At 42.2% G+C, this 26,783-nt stretch overlaps 1 protein-coding gene across 25 annotated transcripts in view; it reads left to right on the forward strand.

Annotated features, from left to right (window-relative positions):
* ABLIM1 (actin binding LIM protein 1) overlaps positions 1-26,783 on the forward strand; it is a 325,251-nt gene that overhangs the window by 116,822 nt on the left and 181,646 nt on the right. For 23 of the 25 annotated variants that reach the window (XM_034776055.1, XM_034776057.1, XM_034776059.1 and 20 more), the window contains one exon: positions 24,939-25,073. In XM_034776055.1, coding sequence (XP_034631946.1) covers positions 24,939-25,073 — 135 coding nt within the window. Of the gene's footprint in view, positions 1-1,578; positions 1,917-24,278; positions 24,300-24,938; positions 25,074-26,783 lie in introns of those variants that run through there. The other 2 variants (XM_034776053.1, XM_034776058.1) reach the window with 2 other exon arrangements.

Genomic DNA, 26,783 nt, shown 5'->3' on the forward strand with positions numbered 1-26,783 from the left:
AAAAAGTTTATTTTATATTTTCTTCTGGTTTTTGAGCCACTAGGCATTGTTTTCTTATTATTATTGTTAGGCATTATGCAATAAATATGATTAAGGGTCAGCCAAGAATGGAGCCCCATTATTCTAGGACCTGTACAAACACAAAGTAGCAGACATTTTTCAAGCTTTTCTCCAAAACCTCAAGGGCTGGAAGCTTACCTTTTTTTTTTTTTTTTTTAAATAAAGTCTAAGCCTCTCACCTAATAACATGACTCCAGAAGCTGGGGCTTCAATGGAAAACAACAAATATCATCAGAATTTCTATGAAATTGTGACAGGCTTGGCAACACTGTAAGTGCTTTATTATTTTGACATCAACTTAATGACCATCCTAAAACCACTGCTCAGTTAGCGCTGGGAGACTGGTGCTTGGGAGACTGAACCCTGGAAAACCAGACCAGTTGCATGTCAGAACTCAGCAGTTCTATCTGGAATGGACAGAGAGGGGTGTGTGTGTGTGTGTGTGTGTGTGTGTGTGTGCTGGAGAAATTTATAGGTAGCCTCATTGTTCAAGACATCAGTCTTTTCAGTTTTTTGAGCGCTCAAGATTTTTTTTTTTTTTTTTTTTTAAAGGTGGGAATGATAAGAGGATTTGGAGCTTATACATATTGTACCTCCAAAGCAGATGAGTGACCCAGACCCAGGCCAAGAAATTTCACTTAATGAACATTTTGACCTTTGCTCCCAAACCTAGTTGCCCTCTAGACTAACTTTTTTATTTTTTATTTATTTATTTTTTTAACAGCATCCTTCAGAGAGATGCCCAATCTGTATTGTCTCATTTAACTATTTCATTGTGTGCTGTGGTGGAAAGACATTAGGAGAATGTCGCAGAGCCTGTTTGCTTTCTGGATATTAACATTTATATCTGTTTTAAAATGTAAACAGGGCTCTATCAAAGAAAGTCAGCTCTGCTGCCGTTGCCCTCTTGTTAAATTTCCAGTCACCTTTGTGCTTCCTCATACATTTGGGAGGAGGTCTCCAAAATTCAGAAAACGAACGCATTATCCTCTTTCAAAACTATCCTTAGAACGTCCTTTGCTGTGATGCCTACAAAAAACTTGCCAACAGTTAAACTGTTGGTATGCTGAGACCACGCCTATCATGCTGACCAATATTGTTTTATTGTTTCTTTGTACTTCCCTGTCTGTCGGTGTCCATCTGTTGTCTCTGTTCTTGTATATAGATTTTAAGCTCTATGACTTTTTAATCTGTTTATACAGTACCTAGCACAATGGGGTCCTGGTCCATGACTAGAGCTCCTAGGTACTAAAATACTACAAATAATACGCACTTGTCCTGTATTCATCTTGGGTTCTAGTCAAGCTCAGTTTGGTTCAAATGAAAAATAAGCTGGTGAATATCAATTTTGCAATTTAAACAGTTCCTCAGTGCGCCTCACTTGCAATCTGTTCTCTGTCACTTGGGGGATAACTGTGTTGCCAGTGCTGTACGGCTTGGCAAGGAGAAATGGAAGGTGGTGTCAGTGATTAGAGATTAGGGACGGTGGAATTTTGTGTTTGTTACGCAGCAGCTGCAGCAGGTTGTTTCAGCACAAGGGGCAGAGTCCACACGCACGGAATGAACTGACACTAGTAACAGGAAAAGGGACCGAGAGGGAGAGTGTGAGGAGATAGGAGGCACAAGAAGAAGAGACAGTGGCAAGCAATCAGACTGTACCAGATTTAGTGGAAAATCTGACCAAGCAAAAGACGACTCTGGAATAAGCTGCCTTCTGCCCCCACCCCCTTTTTATTTTCTATCCCAGCCAAACATTGCTGGAAGGAAAGTGTGTGTGCGTAAATTACTTCAGTTAATCCTCGCTGTCTCTGCTACAAAGACCAAAGAGGACTCCTTTACCATGGTGAAAGAAAAAGGTAATTAACATGTATTGATATGTCAGCCATAATCGTCTAAGGTTTAAACCTTTCACTATAGAGTTAAAGTTGTTTTGTTGGCTGTCTTTTTTCCTCTTTATATCCTCATGCCAATAACTGCAGTGAGCTGAATTAAGTATTTTTGCATCTATTTCCCCGACAGTAGGGTTTGGCATGCACCTGGTTTCAAGTTTGTTTGTTTGCTTTCCTGGTAAATGCTTGTTTGTAAATGTTACCTGACTTGCATTTTCTATCCACTGTTTTATTTTTTTAATGTCATTCCTAGTCTTTTTGCCACCAAATGAGTTACATTACAAATGTAAATGGAATATTGTCATAGCTAGCAAGTCTTGAACATGAAGGCGAATGTCCTCGTAATTTGTTTTTTATATAGAAATGGGCTGTTTTGTAAAGGATAGTTTTGTTATTGTCTGGACTCTGCAAGCTGTACTTGATAATTGTAATTTAATTATCTTAAATCACCCCTTAAAGCTGCTGCTCAGGCAAAAGGCAGACTTGGAGTAGGAGAAATCAGGGAGTTGGCCAAGGAGTCATTCATTTCAGTAACGCAGGACTGTCTCTCTTGTAGCATTACAACGATATGAAATATAATCTAAATTCAGATCTGACTCATGGATTGAAGCTAATTTTGAAACTTAATATTTTAATAGGTGGATTCATAGGCAGTAACACAAGGCCTAAAAGCAATCTCTGCATACCACAAAGAGAATCTATGTAATTTCTCTCTGCTTATAAATCTCAGTAAAAAGCAGGCGGGACATAATGTAATGTAGGAAAGGGGTGTAAGTGTCAAATTAGGCTAATAATTCAGTAGAATTTTTTTACCTCTAAGACCTTAGCTGAAAACTGGTTGAGGTGACAAATAAAATGAATTGAGTGACGCCGTCTGTCATGGGCGTGGCCAAACCATTGAACTGTTTGGCATAGTTCTGGTCAATTGACAGTCCCTGCTTAAGAAAAGCCCAAGTCTGGAATCACAAGAGAAGCCCAAGTCTGCTTCTCAGGTTTGAAGTATGTTATGTGGGTACTATCAGCCGCTCTCTAGCATTAGTAAGTCACAGATGATATAATGGTCAAATCACCCTTTTCAGCAGAGGTAAAGGAAGTGTTGTGGAGATTATCATATATGGAGATTGAAATTAAACTTTAAAAACTGAGGTGCTATCTGGTCTAAAGATGCATGGTGTTGTTCATAAAACTTTCCCTTTTGATGGCTAAAATTTCCTGTCTCCATCCCACTGATTCCCAGGTAGCTGGACTCTCCAACCTAGGTGTGTTTTTTGGGGCTGCATAAAGACAACTTGATGCCCTGGAAGGTGCTGTATAAATGACCAACCCTTAAATTTGTATGAAAGAGAAGTGGAGAATAATAGAAGGAGAATGCAGTGTTGGGCATGATGTTGAAAATGTCCCATAGTTTATTTTGGGGGGAAATAAAGAGACTTTAGAATTTATCAATCCTGTTAGTGCTATTTTTAAATACCTAACATGCATTCAGTTTGAGTTTTAGACTAAAATAAGGGCTAAATGCTCTCTCCTGAGTCCATATGAACAGCTACCACTGATACCTCACTGTTACAGATTGTAAACAGTCTGTAGCCCTTAGTATCTTTCCACATTTTTCCTCATTATTTTTCTGCCTTCCTATTTCAGACAGATACTCCCACAACTCCTTCTCCCACTTCATCCAGGACATCAGGAGTTGCAGCTACTTGGGAGCTAATTCAAATGCCACTCTGTAGTGTTGCTTGCTTGCGAGATGACATACTAATGTAGTGCAGGAGGTACCCTCTCTTCCAGCTTCTGCTGGAGTTATCCTCTCTTTAATGTGCCTAAAATTCGGCCTGTCTAATGCCTGGGAACCCATGGTGGTTCATAAACATGCTGGCCACGAACTGGAGAAGCTGGTTTCAGCTAGAAAAATGCAATCCCAATTCACTGAAGTGCAAACCAGTTAGTAATGGTTTATATCAAATTAGCATGCTTCATTATGCTCATAGTGTAGAATGATTTCAGTATGTGTCTGGTCAGCTCAGATATGTGCATAGAAAAATATTGAGTCCAGGCTGCTACTCTTCAGTCACCAAATGACGCTGGCAGAATTATGATTGACTGACATTACATTTTCGTTCCTCTGAATGTGCACCTGTCTGCTTCCTTTGATCGGGTGTACTTGACACATTGTTACGCTATTTCATTCAAGAACAACTTGCCCTCACAGTATTCAGTAACTGATAAAACAACTTGCGTATGCTTCTCAGTCAGTATCTGCTTTTCAGAATATCCACCTGTCATGCCGCAACTTAAAATCCCTACTGTGGAGTGTAACTAGTGTATTAGTTTTGAATCCAGTTTGGTCAGATATTTTCTAGCTAGGAGCTGGCCTATAGAACTAGAGTAAGTGCTACGATGTTGAGGTTTGAGACTGAATTTTGAATTTGAGGCCAAGATCCTCAGCTGGGTTAAAATGGCCTAGATCCAATTAGAGCAATACCAATTCACAGCAGCTGAGGATTTGCCCTGAGTCTTGATGTCTTGGCTAACAGATTCTGGGAGTATCTATGAGTACAACTCCCATTCTTACTGGGGCATGAAGGGAGGAGTTGACCCTAATGGTATTTTAACTTATGATCCCTACAGGAAGTTATATGGGATCACATGTGGGGCAGACCCAGGGGAATGGAGCCATGCCTTGACAGGCTAGAGTTTTCCTCTGGAATGACAGTGCTTGATTAAAGAGAATGAAGAGATGGAAGTTTGATGGAGACTTTAACCCTCAAATGCCCTTTGCTGCAGCCTTAAGATTTGTGCCTGTCTTGCAGGAGGTCCCTCTGGGTCTCTGTGGAATGGTAGGCACAGGTGTCTGGAGGGCTCAGGATGCCTTAAGGTGGGGGTGGAGGGTGTCAGGGAGTCCCAGTCTACCAAGCATCACAGGAAAAAAAATACATATTTCAGCAAAACTTTAATAAAATTTCCATTTGCAATTTGCCCTTTTTGTCTAGTAAAATCTTGCAGGGAAATACACCGTTCCCTACTGGTTGAGGTGGTTGTTGCCAAGTACTGTTATACATTAAGTTCATGGTCAAGAAACTTCCTTGATGCTGACTGTGTCCCCGGTCCTGCCTTCTTTTCCATCCAATTCTCCCATTGCAGTTATTTATGCCAGTACCAGAACTGAAGCACTTTAGATGAGATTACTCTTGAAGGCCACTCAAACTCAGTTTGTGCATGGAAAGCCTCTTCCTGGTCACTTAACAGTTTTCCTTGCGTGGAGCAAGGTCAAGGTTGCAGAACAACCTGCCCATTTAGTCCCTCTTGAGTGCACCTCTCTGGTGACAGGTTTTGCCACCTTCACCACTCTGAGTGTAATCATGAGGGCCTAGCACTCTTAGACTGGGTCTCCAGGCTGCAGCCCTCTAGTTTACCAACCATGATAAGAAGACAAGCCCAGTTATGTCTGGTACCTGTTACCCATTTTCCTCCAGGAACCTGGGACCAGCAACTGATTTACAGTAACTCAAAACCAGCTTCTTCAAAACAAAATATTTATTCACCCACAACTCCATAGCAAACGGAGACAAGGGATAAAACAACAAAATGCCTATATATCAGGTCTTACCTATATTTTATTCTTTCCTTGCAAGTTTTGGGTACGTTCCTCTCAGCCCAGTCATCCCTATTCCTGTCCTGGGAAAGAGAGTCCCTGCAGCATCCTCTGTGTTCCTCTCAGAAATTCACCTCCATCTGCTGCTGCTTGCTCATCTCCCTCCCCTTCTTATCTAGGCAGGGTTTTTAACGGTTTAGTGTTCCTTTGTTCCTAGGCCCTGATCTGGGAAGAATAAGTCTTGCTATGCTGGCTGGAGCATTTCCCAATTAATAACTCCCCCATTGTTTCTCAAGGAACCATGGCATTCTGTCTGGTTGTACCTTGTTGTAGTTTCCTGTTTTCCCCCCCCCACCCCCCATCAGCTTCCTTCAATTTAATTCCATGCGGTCAGGCAATATAATAAACAGTAAAATGAGTTTCATATGGTATTAAGAAAAAATAATACAAATAGCTTCCTCTTCTACAAGCACATTTTATACCTGTGCTCCAGGGACTTTCCAGGTGTAATTCATAAGGCCAGAAGAGACAACGATTGTTATCTTATATGACCTCCTGTGTAACACAGGCCGTAGAACTTCCCCAAAATAATCCGCAGAGCAGATCTTTTAGGAAAACAGCCAATCTTGATTTAAAAATTGTCACTGATGCAGAATCCATCATGGGTAAATTGTTCCAGTGATTAATTACCCTTACTGTTAAAAATGTACACCCTCTTTCCAGTCTGAATGTATCTACCTTTAGCTTCCAGCAATTGGACTGTGTTCTACCTTTCTCTGCTGCATCGAAGAGACCATTATTAAATATTTGCTTCCCACGTAGATACTTACAGACTGTAATCAGGTCCCCCTGAACCTTCTCTTTGTTAAGCTAAATAGATATACTAAAGCTAAAAGAGCTCAATCACAATCGAGATGTTGGTTTTGAGTTATGGATATGGGTCCTGCCTCTTGGAGATGAGCTTGGACCTCTTTCTCCACCCAGAGAGCTGATTCCAGCCAGGGTGTTTTCACTGACAGTTCAATACTTGGATGTTTTGTAGGATGGTGGGTGGACAGTCTCAGTGTAGTCTCTTGACTCTGGAGTTTGCATCCCCGGTTGATCTGGCAGACCCTGATTTGGTTGAGGTTTGAGGAGTTATATTTTCTTTTTCACTTGTGGTTTATACTGTGTCAAATTTAGGCCTGTTTTAATCTGTGGGTTTTTGTTTTTTAAATGGCTGGATCTGCTCATGCAGGTCTCAATAGGTGCATTTTATAAATATGCAAAACTAATATGTAAAAAGGTGGTCTTGTGGTTAATATAGTATATTGAGAGATGAGGGTTCAGTGTCTGGCTCTGTGATAGATTGCCTGATCTTGGGGGAAGTCACTTAATCTGTCTGGCTGGCTTTAGTGACTCATCTGGATAATATCCAAAGGAGGATAATACTTACTTTGTCTGTTTTGTCTATAAGGATTTTCTTTGGGGCAGAGAATTACTCTTACGAAGAAGTGGGCTGTAGTCCACGAAAGCTTATGCTCTAATAAATTTGTTAGTCTCTAAGGTGCCACAAGTACTCCTGTTCTTTTTGCGGATACAGACTAACACGGCTTCTACTCTGAAATCTTACGAGTGTGTGTGAGCAAAGAGATATCACCACCACTTATAATAATTACACCCTAACATAACAGACATCACTGCGAACACTAATACCTTACTGTAAGGTAGCTGACTCACCACTGCAGCGCCTCCTGCTGGTTGTCTCGGGAATTAGCTCTCCCAGCATCCAGAGCAGGCCAGTGAGCCACCTTACCTGTGGCCCCGTGTCCCTCCCAGGACCCAATTTACCTGGGGTGCTACCCCTCTGGCAGTAACCCCTCACAGCCTCAGGGTCTCCCCCTCCCAGGGGAACCCCCTCCCACTATCCCCACTTCACCTCCGTGTTCAGCTACTGCCAGTCCCCATCTAGCCCCCCGCTCACTGGGGCAGACTGCAGTGTAAGCCACTCATCATAGGCAAAGGAGGTTCAGACCTGCTGCCTCTGCCTACACATAGGCTGCCCCCTGCAACCCAATACCTCATGGGTCTTACCAGGCCTGCAGCCTGGGGCTTTCCTAGGTCGGAGCTCCCTAGGCCTTTCCCCAGCCCTGCTTGAATCTAGGTTCCCTTCTGGGCACCTTGCAGCCAGGCCCTTCTCCCTCTACAGGCAGAGGGAGACTGACTGGGCCCTGGCTCATTGCCTTTTATACGGGCCAGTTGGGCCTGATTGGGGCATGGCCCCCGCTGAGCCTACTTGCCCCCAATCAGCCCAGGCTTCTTGCCCCAGCCCCAGCCATCTCCTGGGCTGTTTCAAGCCCCTCAGGGCAGGAGCGGGTATCCACCCCGCTACACCTACTAACAGGTAAAAGCAAAGTAAAAGAATTAAGGTTGTGTTCTCTCTGTCTGTCTCTCTCCTTATGGCTTTATCATTTTAAAATATTAGATTTAAAATTTCAGCTCTGACGGACAGCATTATGTGTTTTCTTAAACTTTTTTTTCTAGGACTGATTTCACACTGTAGGTTGAATATTACTATCTTGAGAATGGGGCAACAGGCTTTGCACAATCCTGACATGTTTGATGGATTCCCATGTTTTCTGTAGCAGAATTCCATGCATTCTCTCACATCCCAGCTACATGTTAAAGGGAGCTTGAGCAGATGCTGTGGCGAGATGTAGGGAAATGGCCATTTACATCAAGAAATTTGGAGTAGTATGTGTTTGGACTAAATTGGAGGGGATGAGATAATGGTTTTAGTAACTGATTTTGAGACACCTACATTCATGTGTTCAGGTACAGTAATCTGCGCACTCTTCACTTTAGTTGGATTTCTTGGATGACACTTGAAAAAACTAAGGGCTTTAGTCTTTTAAGAAGTGCCAAGGGACGTATAAAGTTTCAAGAAGGTGAATTTCTTTTTATTTGTTTAAAATCCATACTTAAAACTGCTGCTAAGAAATACTTTCTTGAGGGTAGCTAAAGTCTATGGTATGAGAGAACTTATTTAGGACCATCTTTAGATCTGCCAAGCATAGGATAGTCAATCATTTTTAATATCAGTGCAATCAGAAGAGGGAGAGTCTGTAGGGTGACACTGAATGGCACTGGCTGCATTTAGTTCCCCTGGAGGAGAGAGTTGCAGTGAACAGGTTTTGTCTGTGGTCAGTAGCAATCCTATAGAATCCCTTTGCTATAATTAATATAAAAGGCTGTTCTCTATCTGTAAAACACTGCACTGACCATGTCGGTATTCCGTTAAGTATGATTAGTCCTTTCCCATTCATTGATCCTGGGAATCTCCCCTCTTATTTTGTGCCTGGTTGAGGTAAGCACATGCTTAAGCCCATCTCTGTTCAAAACAGCATGTCTTTAAGTCTCATTGATCTCAGTGGGCCTTAAAATTAAGCACATGCTTGAGTGCTATCCTGTATTGGGATGTGTGTGATTTTTTGCTGTGGGCCTGTTGTGTAGCTGTATGTTTTGCTACTGCCTGCCCTCATTGTTACATAGATGCAGAACATTACCTGTATCCTTGCGTAACTGATGGAGATGATACAAATAGTAGGTGGCACTTGTATGGCACTAATTGTACAGGGCTATAAACAGGAACAGTTTATTCCTCCCGCCATCCCAGTGATGCATATCTTATATTACTGTCCCCATTGTACAGAAAGAGAAGTAAGTGACTTGCACAAGGCTAGGGAGTTGAGATCAAACTATATAACACCAAGCATTTATAAATGAATTGCTTTTTTAAAATTTATTTTTCTGGATATAAATCTTCATTGTACAATAGTGGGTGGGGGTCTAATTGCCATGGTGCTGAAAACAGCATGGACACCTGGCTGGCTGTGTTGGTGTTCCCAGTGCTGCTCGCTTCAGCTCAGTATCACTAATGTTATAGTAACCCACTCCAGGGATTCTGTGAGTTGCTGTCCGAACCTAGAACCTGGTTCACATCAGAAGTTTATTTTGTTTGTTACTAATATCAGCTAGGGGACTTATGCCGTAAGCAGAAGCAGGTTCTGCACTTAACTCTGAAGGTCCAATGTTCAAAGCTCTCTCCTGCTTCAAGTAGGGTTCATTATATTAAAAATAATACCAATTTTTAAAAACGTTCCTAGTACAGATAAGGCGTTAGAGCTCTATAACTATTTATTTATTATTACTGAAGAACCACAAAACAAAAGTTGATATGACAGCACGATTTGTGCATTAGAGAAGCAGAAGCTGGTGTATTTTCTCCCCCGCCGCGCTGTGCCGCGCTGCGCTTTTGTACGAGGTCATTTCCAATGCTTTCTCCGCAGTCATCAGTATTTTCTTGGCATTTGTGTATTTAAAACATCTCACTAAAAATGAATGTGCTCTTTGGAGTTTGGTGATATTTATTGCGAAAATAATATTTTACTTTGCAAATGCGCAAAAGATCCGTGTTTCAGGAAGGGCTGTTTATATGGAAGGGCCTGTAGAGTAAGTGCATGTCCTCATCAGTTTTGCACAGGAGATGGCTGTTAGGGGCAGTAGCCCCTTGGGGGCTTATGTTGTTACATTACTCTATGGTGTCTTTAATTATCATAGAATCATAGCAGTGTAGGACTGGAAGAGACCGCAGTAGGTCATCTAGTCCAGTCTTCTGCACTCAAGACAGGACTATGTAATAACTAGACCATCCCTGGCAGGTGTTTGTCTAACCTGTTCTTAAAAACCTCCAATGTTGGAGATTCCCCCTCCCACCCAGCACCCGGCAATTTATTCCAATGCTTAACTACCTTAATGTACAATCTAAACCTCCCTTGGTGCAATTTAAGCCCATTGTCTCTTGTCCTATTCTCAGAGGTTAACCAGAAGAATTTTTCTCCTTCCTCCCTGTAACAGTTTTCAAGTACATAAAAGGTTATGTCCCCCCTCGGTCTTCTCTTCTCCAGATTAAACAAACCCAATTTTTTCAATCTTTCTTCATAGGTTGTGTTTTCTAGAACTTTAATATTTTTTGTTGCTCTTTTCTGGATTTTCTCCAGTTTGTCCACATCTTTCCTGAAATGTGGTGCCCAGAACTGGACACAATACTCCAGCTGAGGCTTTATCAGCATGGAGTAGAGCGGAAGAATTACTGCTCGAGTCTTGCTTACAACACTCCTGCTAATACATCCCAGAATGTTTGCTTTTTTTACAACAGTGTAGCACTGTAGAATCATTTAGCTTGTGGTCTACTATGACCCCCAGAACCCTTTTCACAGCACTCCTTCCCGGGCAGTCATTTGCACACACAAAAAATGGGAGTTGATGGTTCCTTCCTAAGTGGAGTACTTGGCATTTATCCTTATTGAATTGCATCCTATTTACTTCAGACCATTTCTCCAGATCATTTTGAATTTTAATCCTGTCTTCCAAAGCACTTGCAACCCCTCCCAGCTTGGTACAGCCTGACACTGAGGCTAAATCCTGAGAGAGACTGGAGCTGAGGGGTAACAACCTAGATGGATAGATACATGGATTTATCATGTGACCGGGTGCCTGGGATGGACCACACGAAGAATGAGGCATTCAGGGCAGACTGCATGAAACAGGGCAGACAATCTCCAGAAACTTGTGATTTATGCTATAATTAGATTCACCAAACCAGTATCAAAAAAAATGTTTGTAGCACCACACTGGTTAACTAGAAGCCAAACACAGTCCTCTTTAGGCATTCCACTCCTTGGCTCCCATCCAGACAAACGGATCTAATATAGTGAGGGGTTACTGAAAACCCAATTCATCATATGTGAGGTTCTACTAATCCCAAAGGATCAGACACTTACCCAGGTCAATAAGTATCTCAGATCTTACCCAAGTATCACGCTGTCAGCCAATCCTTGCTAAACTAACTAAAGATTTATTAATAGAAGAAAGAAAGAGAGTAATTGAATGGTTAAGGAATCATATACATACAAGTGATTTGCAGTGTTCATAGATCTAGGGTTACCATATTTCAACAATCAAAAAAGAGGATGGGAGGAGCCCCGCCCTAGCCCTGCCCCTGCCACTCCCTCCCACCCCCCTCAGAATCCCCAACCCTCCCCCCGCTCCTTGTCCCCTGACTGCCCCCTCCTGGGACCTTCCCCCCATCCTAACTGGCCCCCTAGGACCCCTACCTGTCCCCTGACTGCCCCAACCCTTATCCACCCCCCCACCCCCAGACAGACCCCTAGGACTCCCACGCCCCATCCAACCACTCCCCACCCCCTGACAGCCCCCCAGAACTCCTGACCCATCTAAACCCCTCTGCTCCATGTCCCCTGACTGCTTCGATCCCTCTCCCCACCCCTGCCACCTGACAGCTCCCCCCAGAACTCCCAACCCCCTCCCCCCGCTCCTTGTCCCCTGACTACCCTCCTGGGACCCTGCTCCTTAACTGCCCCCCAGAACCTCACCCCCTACCTAAGCTTCCATGTTCCTTGTCCCCTGACTGCCCCCTCCTGAGACCCTACCCCCTACCTGTCCCCTGACTGCCCAAAACCTTATTGACATCCCCCCCCCCAGAACTCCGGACCCATCCAACCCTCCCCCTGCTCCCTGTCTCTTGCCTGCTCCCTTCAGAACCTCCCTGCCCCTTCTCTGACCACCTGGCCCCCTTACCGTGCTGCTCAGAACAGCGGAGTGCATAGCCCAGTTCCCGCCCTCGCAGAGTGTTGCGGAGTGGTGCACTGGGCAGCAGGGGGAGGAGCTCCAGACTCCCGGAGGCCCGATGCGAATGGCCGGCGATCTGCAAATGCAGGGAGGGGGAGGGGGAGAAGGGGAGTGATCTCAAGCAGCCTGGGAGAGGAGGGGGAAGCGGAGGAGAGGCTCTAACTGCCGGAGCCCCGTGTGAGTGGCATGATCTGGCCGGCTGCCCTGTCAGCCGCGCACACTCTGCATGGGGGGGAAATCCGGACATTTACAAATTCCCCCCGGACGCTATTTTTAACTCAGAAAAGCCAGATGTGTCCAGGAGAATCCGGACGAATGGTAACCCTAATAGATCAGGATCATAGAAGTGATAGAATAGGCTGCTGACTTGCAAAAGTCTCTCTGGTAACTTGCAAAAGATTGGAAGGTTCCCAGTCCATAGTTCAAAAATATCCTTTTAGTTGTAAATTCACAGTCCAGAGAATTGGAGGAGTAATGAGGCAAAATGGTGATGTCTCAGATGTCTTTCCGTGTGCATGGAAATTTAATGTCCCAAAAAAGGCCCACAGTCCTTGTGTATGGAAAGTTACTGACAAAGATGGAATCCAAGGTCACATGTCCACTGCACATGCCCTTACATGTTTTGCTGAATCACAGGGGTGGCCATTGGCTCCTTGCTGTCTGAGGCATCCAGAGGAAGACTCAGTGAAGAGCTGATCTCCCTTAATGGCCCGTCACCAACTGAATGCTCTGTCCATAATTGAATGGTTCATGAACACTGGGCTGGCTACACGGGATGTAAAACTACCTTGTGGGTGTCACACAAGAACAAAACACGTGTGAGATACAAATACATAGCAAATATTCATAACTTCAGATACAAAGATGATACATGCATATAACCAGGATTATCATGTTTAGCAGATGACAACTTTTCCATTGAAACCTCACATGATACACTTTGTATCAAATTTAGTGCTATTGTGCAACAGTAGTAGTAACAATGATATAAATGGTCATCTTCAATAATACAGCATCACATCATGGACACAGCTTCACTGTTTGGGAAATGGTGGTGTAGCTGACAACTGCTATTGCCTCTTTAAAAGGCTTAAAATTAGGCCTTTAGTGGGGTTGTTGGTTGTAGTGGGGCAGAATTTGACCCAGAATTTTTTTTCTTTTGGTGGGGAAAAATACCTTTTTCAGTGAGGTGGGGTTTGTGTGTGTGTGTGTGTGTGTGTTTGTTTTTGTTTTTACAGACAGTCTTATCTATTTCTGTGCAAAATTCCTCCCCTGTTGTTGATGCATGCATTAAATTGTGTCAGTGACATGTCAGCACAAAGATATTGTAACACAGCTGGAAGGCCATTGGGCTAAATAAATGTTCACCTCAGAAATTTCACTCTGATACTCACGTGCTTAAAGTTTTTTTTTTTTTTTTTATGTTTCATCCTTCTAAGTACCTTTTCATGTACATTTCAATCTCTGAAATTCTTTCATAGCTATTTTGGAAGCTTAAAAAGAAAAGCTTAAATGATTAAACTGTAATTTAAATTTCCTGCCTTTGAAGACAAGAAACTAAATGCGGATACAGTTATTGTTGATGTGGCTAAGAAGCCATGGCTTGTTTCTCTGTGTTTTGTTTTACGTCTGTGTGCTCACATCTTTCATTGGAAGGTTAGAATTTTCATTCTTTTCAGGAAAAGCAATAGCATTTTCTGCTAACATCCGCACTTTCAACATTCTTGCTTTTGTGCATCCACTCAAGATTTCAAATGAACAATTTCTCCATCTTTGTATTCATCACTTTGGATAATATTTATGTCTGGACATTAGATGTTTATGTGACTGTCAGTCAGGATGTTGGTTGGAGTTATTTACTTTTTGATCGCTTTGTCCTACGTTTTTATTTAGATGAGTGATTTGAAATAATTATGGGTCTTTCTGGGTAGCAATCTTTTTGAAGGAGTTTTATCTAGTGATACTCAGAACCTATCTACATGATTGACTTTTTTTTTTTTTTTTGTTTGCTAGCCGCTATAGGTGTTTGGCTGTTAATTGTGAGGAATACGTGTATCCTGGCTTTAACAAATAAGGGTCTTGAAGAATGAATCTTAGAATATCAGGGTTGGAAGGGAACTCAGGAGGTCATCTAGTCCAACCCCCTGATAGATTTTTATCCCAGGTCCCTAAATGGCCCCCTCAAGGATTGAACTCTCAATCCTGGGTTTAGTAGGCCAATGCTCAAACCACTGAGCTATCCCTCCCCAAATGGGATTAGTTGTCTCTAAATACTGTCTTTTTATAAGTCAACTGTAGGCAGAGACTTGTGTGTTTAGTGAGAGGAAGACAAAGGAGACTATAAGGGTGTTATTGCATTAGTACTACACAGTCTGGATTCACATTCTAGCTTTTCACCCAGTTTGTGTCATGAAGAGTTCAGTGAAAACTACCAAGTGCCACTGCGTCCTAATGCTGAGATGTAGCATCACACGGAATCCAGTTTATGCTCCTGCCCTATGGTTCAATAACTGTTTATCTTGTAACAAGTCTACTAGAAATTGTGTTGATTTTTTTCATTCAAACATTGACTCAGTTTAGTCAACATTTGAGTCGATATCATCTGTTTCAAAGCAAGCCTTGGCTTGCAGCATACTTTCAGTAAGATCAGTGCCTTTGTATTAGTGATAGTGGTTTAAAAAAATAAAAACTGCCTTTAGCTTTTCATTGATTTGGCTTCAGACACTACATGTGAACATAATGCATTGACTGTGTCGTTCATTAGTTTGTTACTGTTTTCTGGAAAAGATTCTTGTTTTGCTCCAGCGTTGACTAACATATGTGAAGTATAAACACTGTAATTGTCTGTATTTACAAGACAAGCCACACTGTAGAATGCACAATTTGGTCACCAGGTTAGACATTTTCTTAGGAGACACCTAAGGCATCTGTCTTGCAACTAAAAATGTGTGGCCAATAACAGTGAAATTACATCATTAACTAAATGAAGCTCAGGGCTATCAGATCATTTCAAGGTACGTCTACACTGCATGTTCCTTTCACCAGCGAATAGAGTACATACCCACATCGCCCCTCTGGCACAGGTGTAAACAGCAGCATTGATGGTGAGGCATAATGTAGGCAAGAGGAGTTAATACACATGTACCAATGTAGAGTCCCACTGCTGGAGCCTTTCTCCTCTGCAGGAAAAAACTCCCCCAGCAGGGAAATGCTCTGGCCGTGGGCAGCTCCTCACTGTGGATCCCTTCCCTGCCTCAGGGAAAGGCGCCAGCAGCAGGGAGGCAGCAGAAAAAGGCTGCCAACTCCCTGCTGCTGCAGTCCTTCCCCTCTGCAGAGAGAGACTCTGCCAGACTTCCTGCTACCGGAGCATTTCCCCTCCATGGAGGAGGCTGTGGCAGTGGGGGAGGCAGTAGGCTGAGCCTTTCTCCACTGCCGCACCCTGCCAGAGCCTTTCACTGACACTGTAGCTACGCACCGCAGCATGGACGCAGTGTGCTTTTTCACGGTGTGGTGTGTAGCGACATGTACGCTATATGTCGCCACAAGTGGTGTGTAGTGTAGATATAGCCTTCGTGAACTAGAAAGTTTTCAATAGGGGGCCACATCCTCAGCTGGTGTAAAACTGAAAATTTATACCAGCACAGGATCTGGACCATGGTCTTCATAAGCTGTACGTTATGATAGATTGCATAAGTATATTACACTGCAGATCTAACACTGAGTAGTGTATTTGCATCTTAAAGCATGGGGAACTACCTGTATTAATGTCAATAAGACTTCGAGGTAGAATTATCATAAATGCCAAACGCCTTGTCCCACTGAAAGTCAGTAGGACTTGTATATCTAGGTCACTACTCAGATACTTTTGACAACCCCCCACTAAAGGCTAGGATGTTCAATAGAGCTAGTTCAGATTTTACACCAGTATAAGTGAGATCGGAATCTGGACTGTAAGCCCCTGTGTGGCCAGATGAGAAAACACCCCTATACTGAATAGACCTAATTTTCTTCATCTTTTGCAAATTATTTATCAAAAACTCCGTTGAATTGAACTTGTCAAGCAAATTACGCCAGTCACATACATCAAATTTTTATGTACATTATATAATGGGGTTTAAAATGGGATCAAATGAGTGCTGGTATCAAATAACTGATTTAACTGGAAGGACTCACATGCTTAAAATGTAGTATGTGCAAAAGACTCTTCAGGCTGAGGCCTAAGACCCTCATTCCACAAGCTGTTGCATGTGGTGGTGTTTACAGCATAAAGGCTTTAAAAGACAAAAGAGGGAAGAAAGGAGGGTGGGGGTGGGTGTTGGCATACAAAGTGGTCAGAGAAAATTAACACACCTTTTTCCATACGTTTATGATTCAAGCAGTATTTAATTTTTGGCTAATATATTTTGGTAAAATTATTTATCCCCCCTTGACTTTTTACTATTACTGGTGTATTTGATGTAAGCCTTTTTTTACTTTTGATAGTAATGAACACCAGAGTCTTTTCAGTTTATTCTACCTTTGCTTTACTCTATATTTAAAATTACAGCTAACCCCAGTTTTATCCTTGTGATGGGCGCGCGCGCACACACACACACACACACACACACACACACAATTATTGACATTGTTTTTTTAAAAAGTGTATTTAATCCTAGACTTTTCTGCATGTTTCTCAATTATTTTGAAGTCTTTTCATCCAACTTTTTCACATAAATTAACAGTTGGGTAGATGGGTATTTGTGGATAGTTTTTATCAGTGTTCTTTTCTTTTTCTTTCTTTCCTTTATAAACTATCCCAACCTATCATTCTAGCTATCTACTCCTCCTTCTCATTATTATCTTCAAGGCCTTGTTTTTCCTTTTGAAAGAGTGTTTCTTTGGAGTACAGTACAGATGAGATAATTAAGAACAAATCCATCTCTGGGGTGGAGATGTGCTGTCATGCAATGTACTGTCTACTCTTTAGGTAATGGGCAGAAGTATCTCAGTTGTATGGTCTCTGCAGTGAATGGAGAGAGTCAAAACAGATCAATCAGTGTATATGCTGTGATCATGCCCATGATTCACCTCTGTAGCTATCGATAGAAGCCTTGAGAATAGATAACTTAGGTGCACTTCATTAATTCTAGCACGAAAACTGAGACTGACAGAACATGTGTTATGGCATTAATGAGAAAGAGCCAGTTATTCTCAAGTCCCCTTTGCTAAACAGTTGACCAATTATTCCCAACCCTTTTTTGCTAAGGAATTGACACATTTCAAGTTTCCTTTTACAGGACTAGGGTAGAATAGACACGACTTGTGCCTTCCATATCTAGATGGGTAACTCAAATGACTCATCTTATTCTCTAGCTTGGCATATGCCACGTGATTGCCAGAAACTGGGAGTGGACACAGATGATGAATCACTCGATGTTGAGTTAAAGGCTTCTTTTCTATATAAAGAAAGATGTTTTTTCTCTGATTCTAACTTTTGAAGTCAAGTGTTATAAATGTGGCACAGTAGGTCATGTACTGTATTAAGGTCTTGTTTTGTTTAATAAAAATATATTTATATGCTATTTTTTGTCTAAATTCTAGTTACCACCCTAATGCAGTTTGACACAAATCATGAACAAAATTAATATTTAGTAAATAAGCCATATATCAGTCACCATTTTCTGATCTACTAAAAATGTACAGTTAATAAAATTATATAATAAGCTATATAATTGCTTAAATAAATGTATGTAGTTATAGTGTACCTTCCTAGGTAGCACATGTTCCAGATCTAGTGTGAAGGTGCTATTTAATTGTAAATCAATATGTTTTAGCATTTGGTTATATCAACCAATGAGAGTGCACCTTTTTTTAGGAAAATAACTGAACTACAAATACAAATGTTGATTAAAATTGAGGCTTTCCTTTAGGTGACTTAAATCATTATTTAAATCAATCCACCCTGCCTTGCAGACTGGAAGAGTTTCCTGTTTCCTGCCTGCCAGGCTGAGTCTGCCAATGTGCAAATATGTCTGAATCTGGAAAATGACCAAGTGCTAATGAGGCTCAGACAAAAGTCAATACTTTCTAAAGCACAGCGGTCCAGCTCCTGCTCCCATTCAATGGGAAGTTTGCCATTGACTTCAGTGGGGAGCAAGATTGGGCCCCGTGTGTTTGCTGTGACCTCACCTGTAGAGAATCTTCCTAGTGAGACATTTCCCAGAAGCTTCTCTCTGATTTGTAGTAAAGAGCCAAGCTCTTCTGTGGTTTGCAGCAGAGGTATGGAGCTCTGCCAGCAGAACCTGCAGTTGAATCAGCATCTATCAGCGTGGTTCTTTGGTTTCCAAAACAGTCTTGCATTAGGAGCAAGGTTCAGGCACAGAAATATCATCAGCAAGAGTAGCTGCCAGTTTTTGTTTTTTCTTTAAGTTTTTTTTTTTAATCCTAGAGATGTTATTTTTCAGGTAATGTCTGTAATTTCCAGTTGGCGGAAGAGCGGGCTAAGCAGTGGCTCTGTCCTTGGCTAAGACAGTGATACACATAATGGTCATTACCCATTTTGTCCCAGGAGCTCCTTTTCCAGAAGGCAGCAGTGACATTACAGATTTAAAACTCCTACAGCAAATGTCCTTTATTTTAGGAATGTTAGGATGACCATATTTCCCCAAGGAAAAATGGGACACCCCACGGGGCTGGCCCCAGCCACTTGCCCAAGGCCCCTCCAGCCCAGCCACTCGCCTGAGTCCCCACTACCCCTGCTCGAGGCTGTTGCTGGTCACTCGAACCCCGCCTGTCCCCCGCATGCTGGAACCCTTTCTCTTCCCCTCCCCTATTCCCCCCATCCCTGCCCCTCATGCAGGACTGGCATCGCTGTTCACCCCTTCACCTTCTTCCACACCACAACCCTAGGGTGACCATATTTCCCAAAAGGGAAAACGGGACACGGCCTGGGGCTAGCCCGACCACCCTCCTCCCCAACCCAGGGCTGGCGTCAGCAGCTGGCCTGAGCTGCACCCATGTGGAGCTGGCCCGTGCCACTCTTTTCTCCCCCTTTCCCCTGCCCAAACCTCTAACCCCCCCCCCAAGCCACGCGGGGCCTGCCCAAGCCTGTGTGGAGCCAGCCCGCACCACTCACACCCTCAGCCCGTGCTCTCATCCGAGCCTTCCCTCCTTCCCCCCGCGCAGGCTGGCGCTGCCCTTCCAGACCCCCGCACATTCCTCCATGCCCCGCTAGGGGTTGCCTTGCACCCCACTTTTGCCAAAAAAGTTGAGGTGGCCAGGACAGGGCTTAAAAAAGGGACTGTCCTGGCCAAAACAGGACATATGGTCACCCTAAGGAACGTGCTTTAGTCAAGTGGAAGTTATCAGTCTTGGTCTTTGGAACAGTGTGTTGGGAGATGGGCATTGCTTCTTCTTTTAAATTGGGTTTCGCTCATAGTGCAGACTTTAATGTTACTTCCAAAGGGCTGGATTCTGAACTGAGTTACTCTGTTGCAAATCTAGACCAATAGAATTACTCCAGATTTATGCCAGTGTAGCACAGATACAAAATGCAATAAAATATTAGTTACCAGATCATGACTAAGATGAGGTTTCCTTAAAGAATAGCAGCTGGTTGGCAAATGCACCCAGCGATCGAGGTTACAGCAAGACTCCAAACACCTTTGGTTGCAGCACTGGAAGCTTCTTGTCTCCTCAAATAACTGTGGGACCTGATGTGTTTCCACTTAAAAATGGTGTAACTGATTTTCTGAGTAGGGGAAAAAGAGTCCAGGTAAAGAGGGTACCAAGACTGTTGTGTGTCGTGGTCATAGCATGGACACTCAAAGGGCTAAGTGAGCTATTTGACAGACAATGTACCTATCTGGCTTAGTGGAATCCTGTACTAAACTAAGGGACAATGTCTTAGTTAACCTGGTTTGTTAAAAAGTCCAGGAACTTAAATTAATTTTGTCTCGGGCAGTTCTTCTGCACATAATTTTGGCTTCAAAGTTGGTTCTTTATCAAGGAAATGGCCCGGTTGCTGTTTCCAGCACACAATTTAACTTCCAAAGTTGTATCTGCCCTACAAAATAACAAGATGCCTCACTGAAAATTTGTTTTGATGATTTCTTGTTGTTTGCATGGATTGACTTGAGAGCAAAGCAAGCACTGTAGCACTGTAACAGCTAAGGCTTCAATATGTACAATGTAGGCTTCACAGTGAAGCTTGAAAAAGATACATTATTCTACATATTCAAAGAAATATTCATTTTTGATCACTGTATTACTAGCATTTCTTTTAGGGCTTTTCTACATGCAAGTTGCACTTGTTCAACTAAATCTAGTTTTTAAAAGTCTGTTTAATTAAAATGGAGCAAACTCCTGTGTGGAATCTTATATTGATTTAAAACTGGGTGTATCCGTTTTGCCTGCTCCTGTAAATTTACTGATATGAGCTAAATGGGTATATCCGGTTTCAACTGAGACAAAAGTGTCAGCACACAGACTTGCTCTGGCTTAGCTACCTCACTATGAAATTACACTTTTAGTTACACTGGTGCAACTTTGTCTTAGTGTCAGTGAGTACTTGAATTTCATTCATTTCACACTAGCTCTGTGGTATGTAAGCACATTATTATTTGTATTGTAGTAGCATCTAGGACCCCCAGTCCTGGACCAGGACCTCATTGTGCTAGGTGCTGTACAAACAGAACAAAAAGATAGCTGCTGCCACAATGAGCTTATAAACCAAGTAATGTACATGCTATACATATGGGAAGCTTTGTGTTATGACTGTCTTTCATCTCACAAAATCCTTCTGTTTATATATGCTTTATCTGTTTGTCTTTTAATTTGGTAAAAAATGTTTTAGAGAAGTGTTATTTGAGATGGTTGCAGATTTTTTTTTTTTTTTATTATAAGATTTTTGCATTTTCTAAAGCAGGTGGGATTTGCTCCTAGGTACTGGAAAATGGCAAACTTGTAATTGCCTTCATGATAATATGGCTTTCTTTCACCTCTCCAGAGGTTTGCAAAGGTCTTCTAAACAAGGGACTTGATTCAGGCCTGGGTGATTTTGGCATTTGCTAGCATAGACCACCAGCTGCTGAAAAGTCTGTCCTGAGCTGGCCAGCACCATGCCTAGGGCTTGTCTGACTAGAAAATAAGGTAGTGTTCAAACATAGCCTTGAGGAGCCTGTCTGGGCTGATGCTTTAATTTAAGGTAACGTGAATTAACATGACTCCTCAAGTGTGAGGTCTAACACAACCTTATTTTCTAGTGAAGAGCAGCCCCAAAAATGGATGGGGAAGGGGTACGACCATGTTTACTATCTTAGTTACTTAAATGGCCCCCATCACCCTAGTGTCTGAGTGTCTCACAATCTTTAATGCATTTTTGCCTCACAATACCCCTGTGAGGGGCAGTGCTATTCTCCCCATTTTACAGCAGGAGAACTGAGGCACAGAAAGGCTAGTGACTTTCCCAAGGTCATGCACGAAATTGAACTCAGATCTCAAGTCTTAAGCTGGTGTCCTGACCGCTGGGTCATCCTTCCTCTCTTGGTGACTAGATTAGCACAGCCTTGACCACGGTTTTAGAGCAACTCTCTGGCCCCATCCCTGCCAGGGCAAAAATCCAGAGGGTAAATCCTTTCTGGAGTAGAGGTATCCTTGCTGATGCAGGTGGGGCTTCCAGTGCCAGGCTGAGATCTCTACTAAACCTTGCTCAGGGGCCTCACCACAAAATCATTTTCTAGCTTACAAATGTCCAATAAACTTGTACATAATCATTTTTCTGACTGTAGCTGAACTTTAGTCATAAACCTGTTTTTAAAGGGGTCTACAGTCAGGGGTGGTTTCATGACCATTCTCCTGCATGGTGCGCCACTCTTTCCCCACCCCCTTTAATTCCCTGTTGCGTGCTCGCTGGTGAATGTGAAAAGAGTCCTCTCTGGCACTGAAACCTTTGCTGTGTAATGTAGATATCCAAAAGGAAAAGCTTGCAAATGACTCCTTGGGAAGGAGCAGAAGTTGGTTGCTGAACCTCGATACCAAAGCCAGAGCTGATGCCAGTATGATGGGCACTGTAATTACCTCCATCAGAGAGCTCAGATTGGATATGGGAGCTGAGAGCATTGTGTTAACTTAAATGGCCCTGAAAGGCAAAACGTAATGAGAAAGTTAACTCGTTACTGGCAATATAATACTGATTCCCAGTTTTGGCCCGATTTGCCTTTTATTTCATTCCAAATATGGGTCAACTCTTCTCCAATGCACAAAGGGGATCAAGACTCTGGTATGGACAGAATTTATTAAGGAGCTCTGTGTTCACACAGTAGATAGAGCAGGATATTGTGGATATTTTTCTTCTTCTTTTGTACTACTAAAACTTGTAACTAAGTTAATAGACTATTTAATAGTCTTGCTTGTAGGAATAATAACCTCTGCTCTTCCACTCCAAAAATAGTATTGCATTACAGATTAGGAGAGGTTCACTCAAGGCAATGTACTTATGGGTTCTTATTTAGAAGTAACTGCTAATTAAAATATTAGTTGGCATTCCCCTCTGTGTTCTGCTTACTCATGTGAATTGAATCACAGTTCTAGGGATCTAGATGAGATGATATCTACCCAGAGGAAGAGGTAAAGCTTCGTATTCCAGTCAAGGAATCCAGGCAGCTAAGCTTTCTCTAAACGTTTTAAATAGAAAAACTGCGCTAACCAAATGACAGCTGCTGAGTTATAAGTTTAGCTGAATTTGAAGATAAACATTGTTGCCTGAAAAACTTAAAGGAAATCACATATAATACTGTTTTTCTTTCTGTTTACTATGTATTGCCCACCTAATGTGCATAATAGGTAAACTGTACAAAATAGCAAAGTTTCTTCCCCAACCAATTTATGCTCTAAAGGTATGAGCATGTACAAAAAAGAATAAAACAGAGGTGGCTTTATAGCAAAAGTACTTGATGCAGTGGTAGATACATTTCCAGAAGTTTATTGAAGGAAGAGGGGGAACTTGCATGGCAATATTAGATGGGAGGCTGTGGTGACTGTAAACAGTGGTGCAAAGGAAGGTGCAAAGTTAAGAGTGAGAGAGGATGTCAGAGCGTGACCAGGAAGGATGTCCATCCAGCAAGCTGGGGCGAGGGAGTAGGAGGAGTTGAGAGCATGTGGGAAAGGGTCTGAGAGCAAGGGGGAAGGGGGGATAGTACTTGGAAGTCTATGGTGCTGAATATGCCATGAACACATACCCAGATAGAACTCCATCCAAATGGCAGCAGAAGGCAATACGAAGATTCAAGGAAGATAGAAACATAGAGCATGTATGTCAGGTTTCAGAGTGGTAGCCGTGTTAGTCTGTATCAGCAAAAAGAATGAGGAGTCCTTGTGGCACCTTAGAGACAAACAAATTTATTTGAGCATAAGCTTTCATGGGCTCAAACCCACTTCATCGGATGCATGCATGTGTTATCCTAAAAATACATTGGTGAGCAATGTCACTATTTTGAGAATACAGTAGTATAATGAGCACAATTTTCTGCTAGTAAAAGAAGAAAAATCACAGGGGGATTGTTTAGGGCACCACTAACTACCTCAGATAACACAAACTGAGCCAAATTCTGTATTGATTTACCCCATGCTTTTCCATTACAGTCCTTGAGGGGTTTATTGGGTCCTTAGCCTGATTCCATACAGCTCTTGAGTGTCTGGTGAGAAGTAAAACATGGAGCAGTCATGGTTTTACTAGCACAGTAAAGTGTGGATATAATACTGATGAGATTTTTCCTTCTGCTCCTGTTTAGAAGCTACTCATTGTGGTAGTTACGGGAGTTAAGAATTTAGGGCAAAGTGGAATGTCTGTGTGATCAATACACAGAATGCTCTTCCCCCTTATCACTGTTCTTTCCCAGCCATTCTGTGAGTCTGCTTGGGAAATGTGCTGAAAGGTGTAGGTATTGCTTGTTGGTGCTCCAAGTTCTCTTCTGGCTACTTTGCAAGCTTAAATTGAGGATGACTTTGCCCTCTTCTATCCTCTATAGCCTTTCCTGTGTTTGGCTTGTTCCTCTACACACAAGAGTTACATTCTGTTGAAGTCAGCAGGAGTAAGAACAAGCCATATAGCTTCCTTTTATTCTTCTAACTCCAGACACATGTTTCTGTGCTTGCACTCTTGTCTGCCTGCTACTGTATACTCCAATTTTTCTGTGCATCACATCCCTCCCTAGGACTCTAACTCTTCGTATCAGATGGGATTCTAATGCAGTAAGTAGTACATAAACCCAAGTAGCTGTGTTGAATTGACTTCGCAAATTTGCTTTCTGTTTCTGTTCATTATGCTTGGGTTGGGCTTCCTGCTCAGGTTATGCTTGTCCAGTTTTTTTTCTGCCCTGCTTGCTTGTTTTATGCCTTCATGCACACTTGGTATGTGCTCTGGAACTGTAGGCAGTACTTGTGGAATCAGTGACAGGGAGAGTGACCAAAATCACTAAGGGATTTTTTTTCTCTTTCTCTTTCCCTGCTTGTCTCAGTGCAATAAGGCAGATGTTGTGCATGACTTAAAACACCATTTTATGGAAAGGGTACAGGTGCACAGAATCTCTGTTACCATGTTAATTTGTTGGGTGTACAATGTAATCTATGGAGAGATTATATACCACTCACTGGTTGCTGAAAGCATAGATCTATGAAGGGTAGAAAACCCTGTATTCCTTTCCTTACAGTGATACATTTTATTTTTACAGTGGCCCATTCCCAAGAACCTCACCACTCCACTGAGAAGCCTGTCATCCACTGCCATAAATGTGAGGAGCCGTGTAAAGGCGAAGTGCTCCGTGTCCAGTCCAAGCACTTTCACATCAAATGCTTCACCTGCAAAGGTAGCGAATTCACATTCATTTGGCGTAAATGAATTAATATATGTGAATGGTTCAAACCAGTTTGTCTTGAGTTGATTGTGAGGGGTTAACTTTGGATATTGTCATTGGCAACAGCTGTGGGCAGAGATGGATTCAATCAGAAGACATCTGTATTTCTCAAAATACACAGTCCCAGAACTTGTGGGTGGGGAAGGTGGAGGATGAATGGAGAGCTGGCTGAGTCATAAGTGTAAGAGCATCCAGCTGAATGGCACCAAAAAACCAAATTCTCTAAGCAAACATTTATATATTCAGGCCTTTATAAGAAACCGATGACATTAACAACCAGTTACTCTGTTCTTATTACTACTGGATCCAGTAATTGCCATTATAGGAGTGCCATCAACTCAGAAAAACATGTCACTCTGCATATTTATATTAGTTATCATTACAAGTAATAAGATTACCGTAACTGAAAGTTGAAACTTTTGTAGGTAGTCACGTTTCTCCTGTATGGTCAGTTAAGACCATGATCAGAACCTGCCTAAATTGGGATCTTAGTCAATTTCCCCTGTTTGTGGGGGGAACAGGAGAACATTAACAGCTGTTAGGGGCCCCTGCAACTACTTCTAAATCATTTTAAACAAGTGACTGGATTTTAGGATGATCATGTGGGATTGGGCATGTTTATAATGTTCCACACAATGGAAGGGAAAACTGTCAGGAAACAGAAGTGGCCATCTTCTAAGCGCTCATTATTATAAACAGCAAGGGGGAAAATAAACATGAGGGATTATATTGCCTCTTTTGACATTGCACAAAACATGGGTTTTATGCAAGACTCTTGTGTGCATTTGATAGTGTTGTAAACCATGGTGGTTTTTCAAGTGATGGTCCCTGTGTGTATTCCACACATGGGTATGCATGTGCATCAGACACCTGAATTGGGAAACTTTTTTAGTAAGCTATGTCTGTTGGTCTGCCATGCACAGTTCATCTTCACATGCTCTGAACCAAGGGTATAAAGGGCAGTATGGACTGATACCTGTCCAGTTCCTTCTTACCGCTACATGATCTGAGTTGGAATCCAGTGTCGCTTCAATCTTCCTCTACTTGAATACCTGTAAATATAATTTGTAGGGCTGTCAAGCAATTAAAAAAACTAATTGTGTTTAATCACGCAATTAATTGCACTGTTAAAGAATAATATAATACAATTTATTTAAATATTTATGGATGTTTTCTACATTTTCAAATATATTAATTTCAATTACCACACAGAACACAAAGTGTACAGTGCTCATTTTATATTATTATTTTTATTACAAATATTTGCACAGTAAAAAACAAAAGAAATAATATTTTTCAATTCACCTAATACAAATAATGTTGTGCAATCTCTTTATCATGAAAGTTGAATGTACAAATGTAGAATTATGTAAAGGGGAAAAAAAACTGCACTCAAAACCAAAACAATGTAAAACTTTATAGCCTGAGGGTCCACTCAGTCCTACTTCTTGTTCAGCCAATCGCTCAGACAAACGAATTTGTTTACATTTGCAGGAGATAATGCTGCCTGCTTCTTGTTTACAATGTCACCTGAAAGTGAGAATAAGTGTTTGCATGGCACTGTTGTAGCCAGCGTCACAAGCTATTTACATGCCAGATGCGCTAAAGATTCATATGTCCCTTCATGCTTCAACCACCATTCCAGAGGACACGCGTCCATGC

Source organism: Trachemys scripta, chromosome 7 (genome assembly GCF_013100865.1).
Source record: "Trachemys scripta elegans isolate TJP31775 chromosome 7, CAS_Tse_1.0, whole genome shotgun sequence".
NCBI classification, from domain to species: domain Eukaryota; kingdom Metazoa; phylum Chordata; order Testudines; family Emydidae; genus Trachemys; species Trachemys scripta.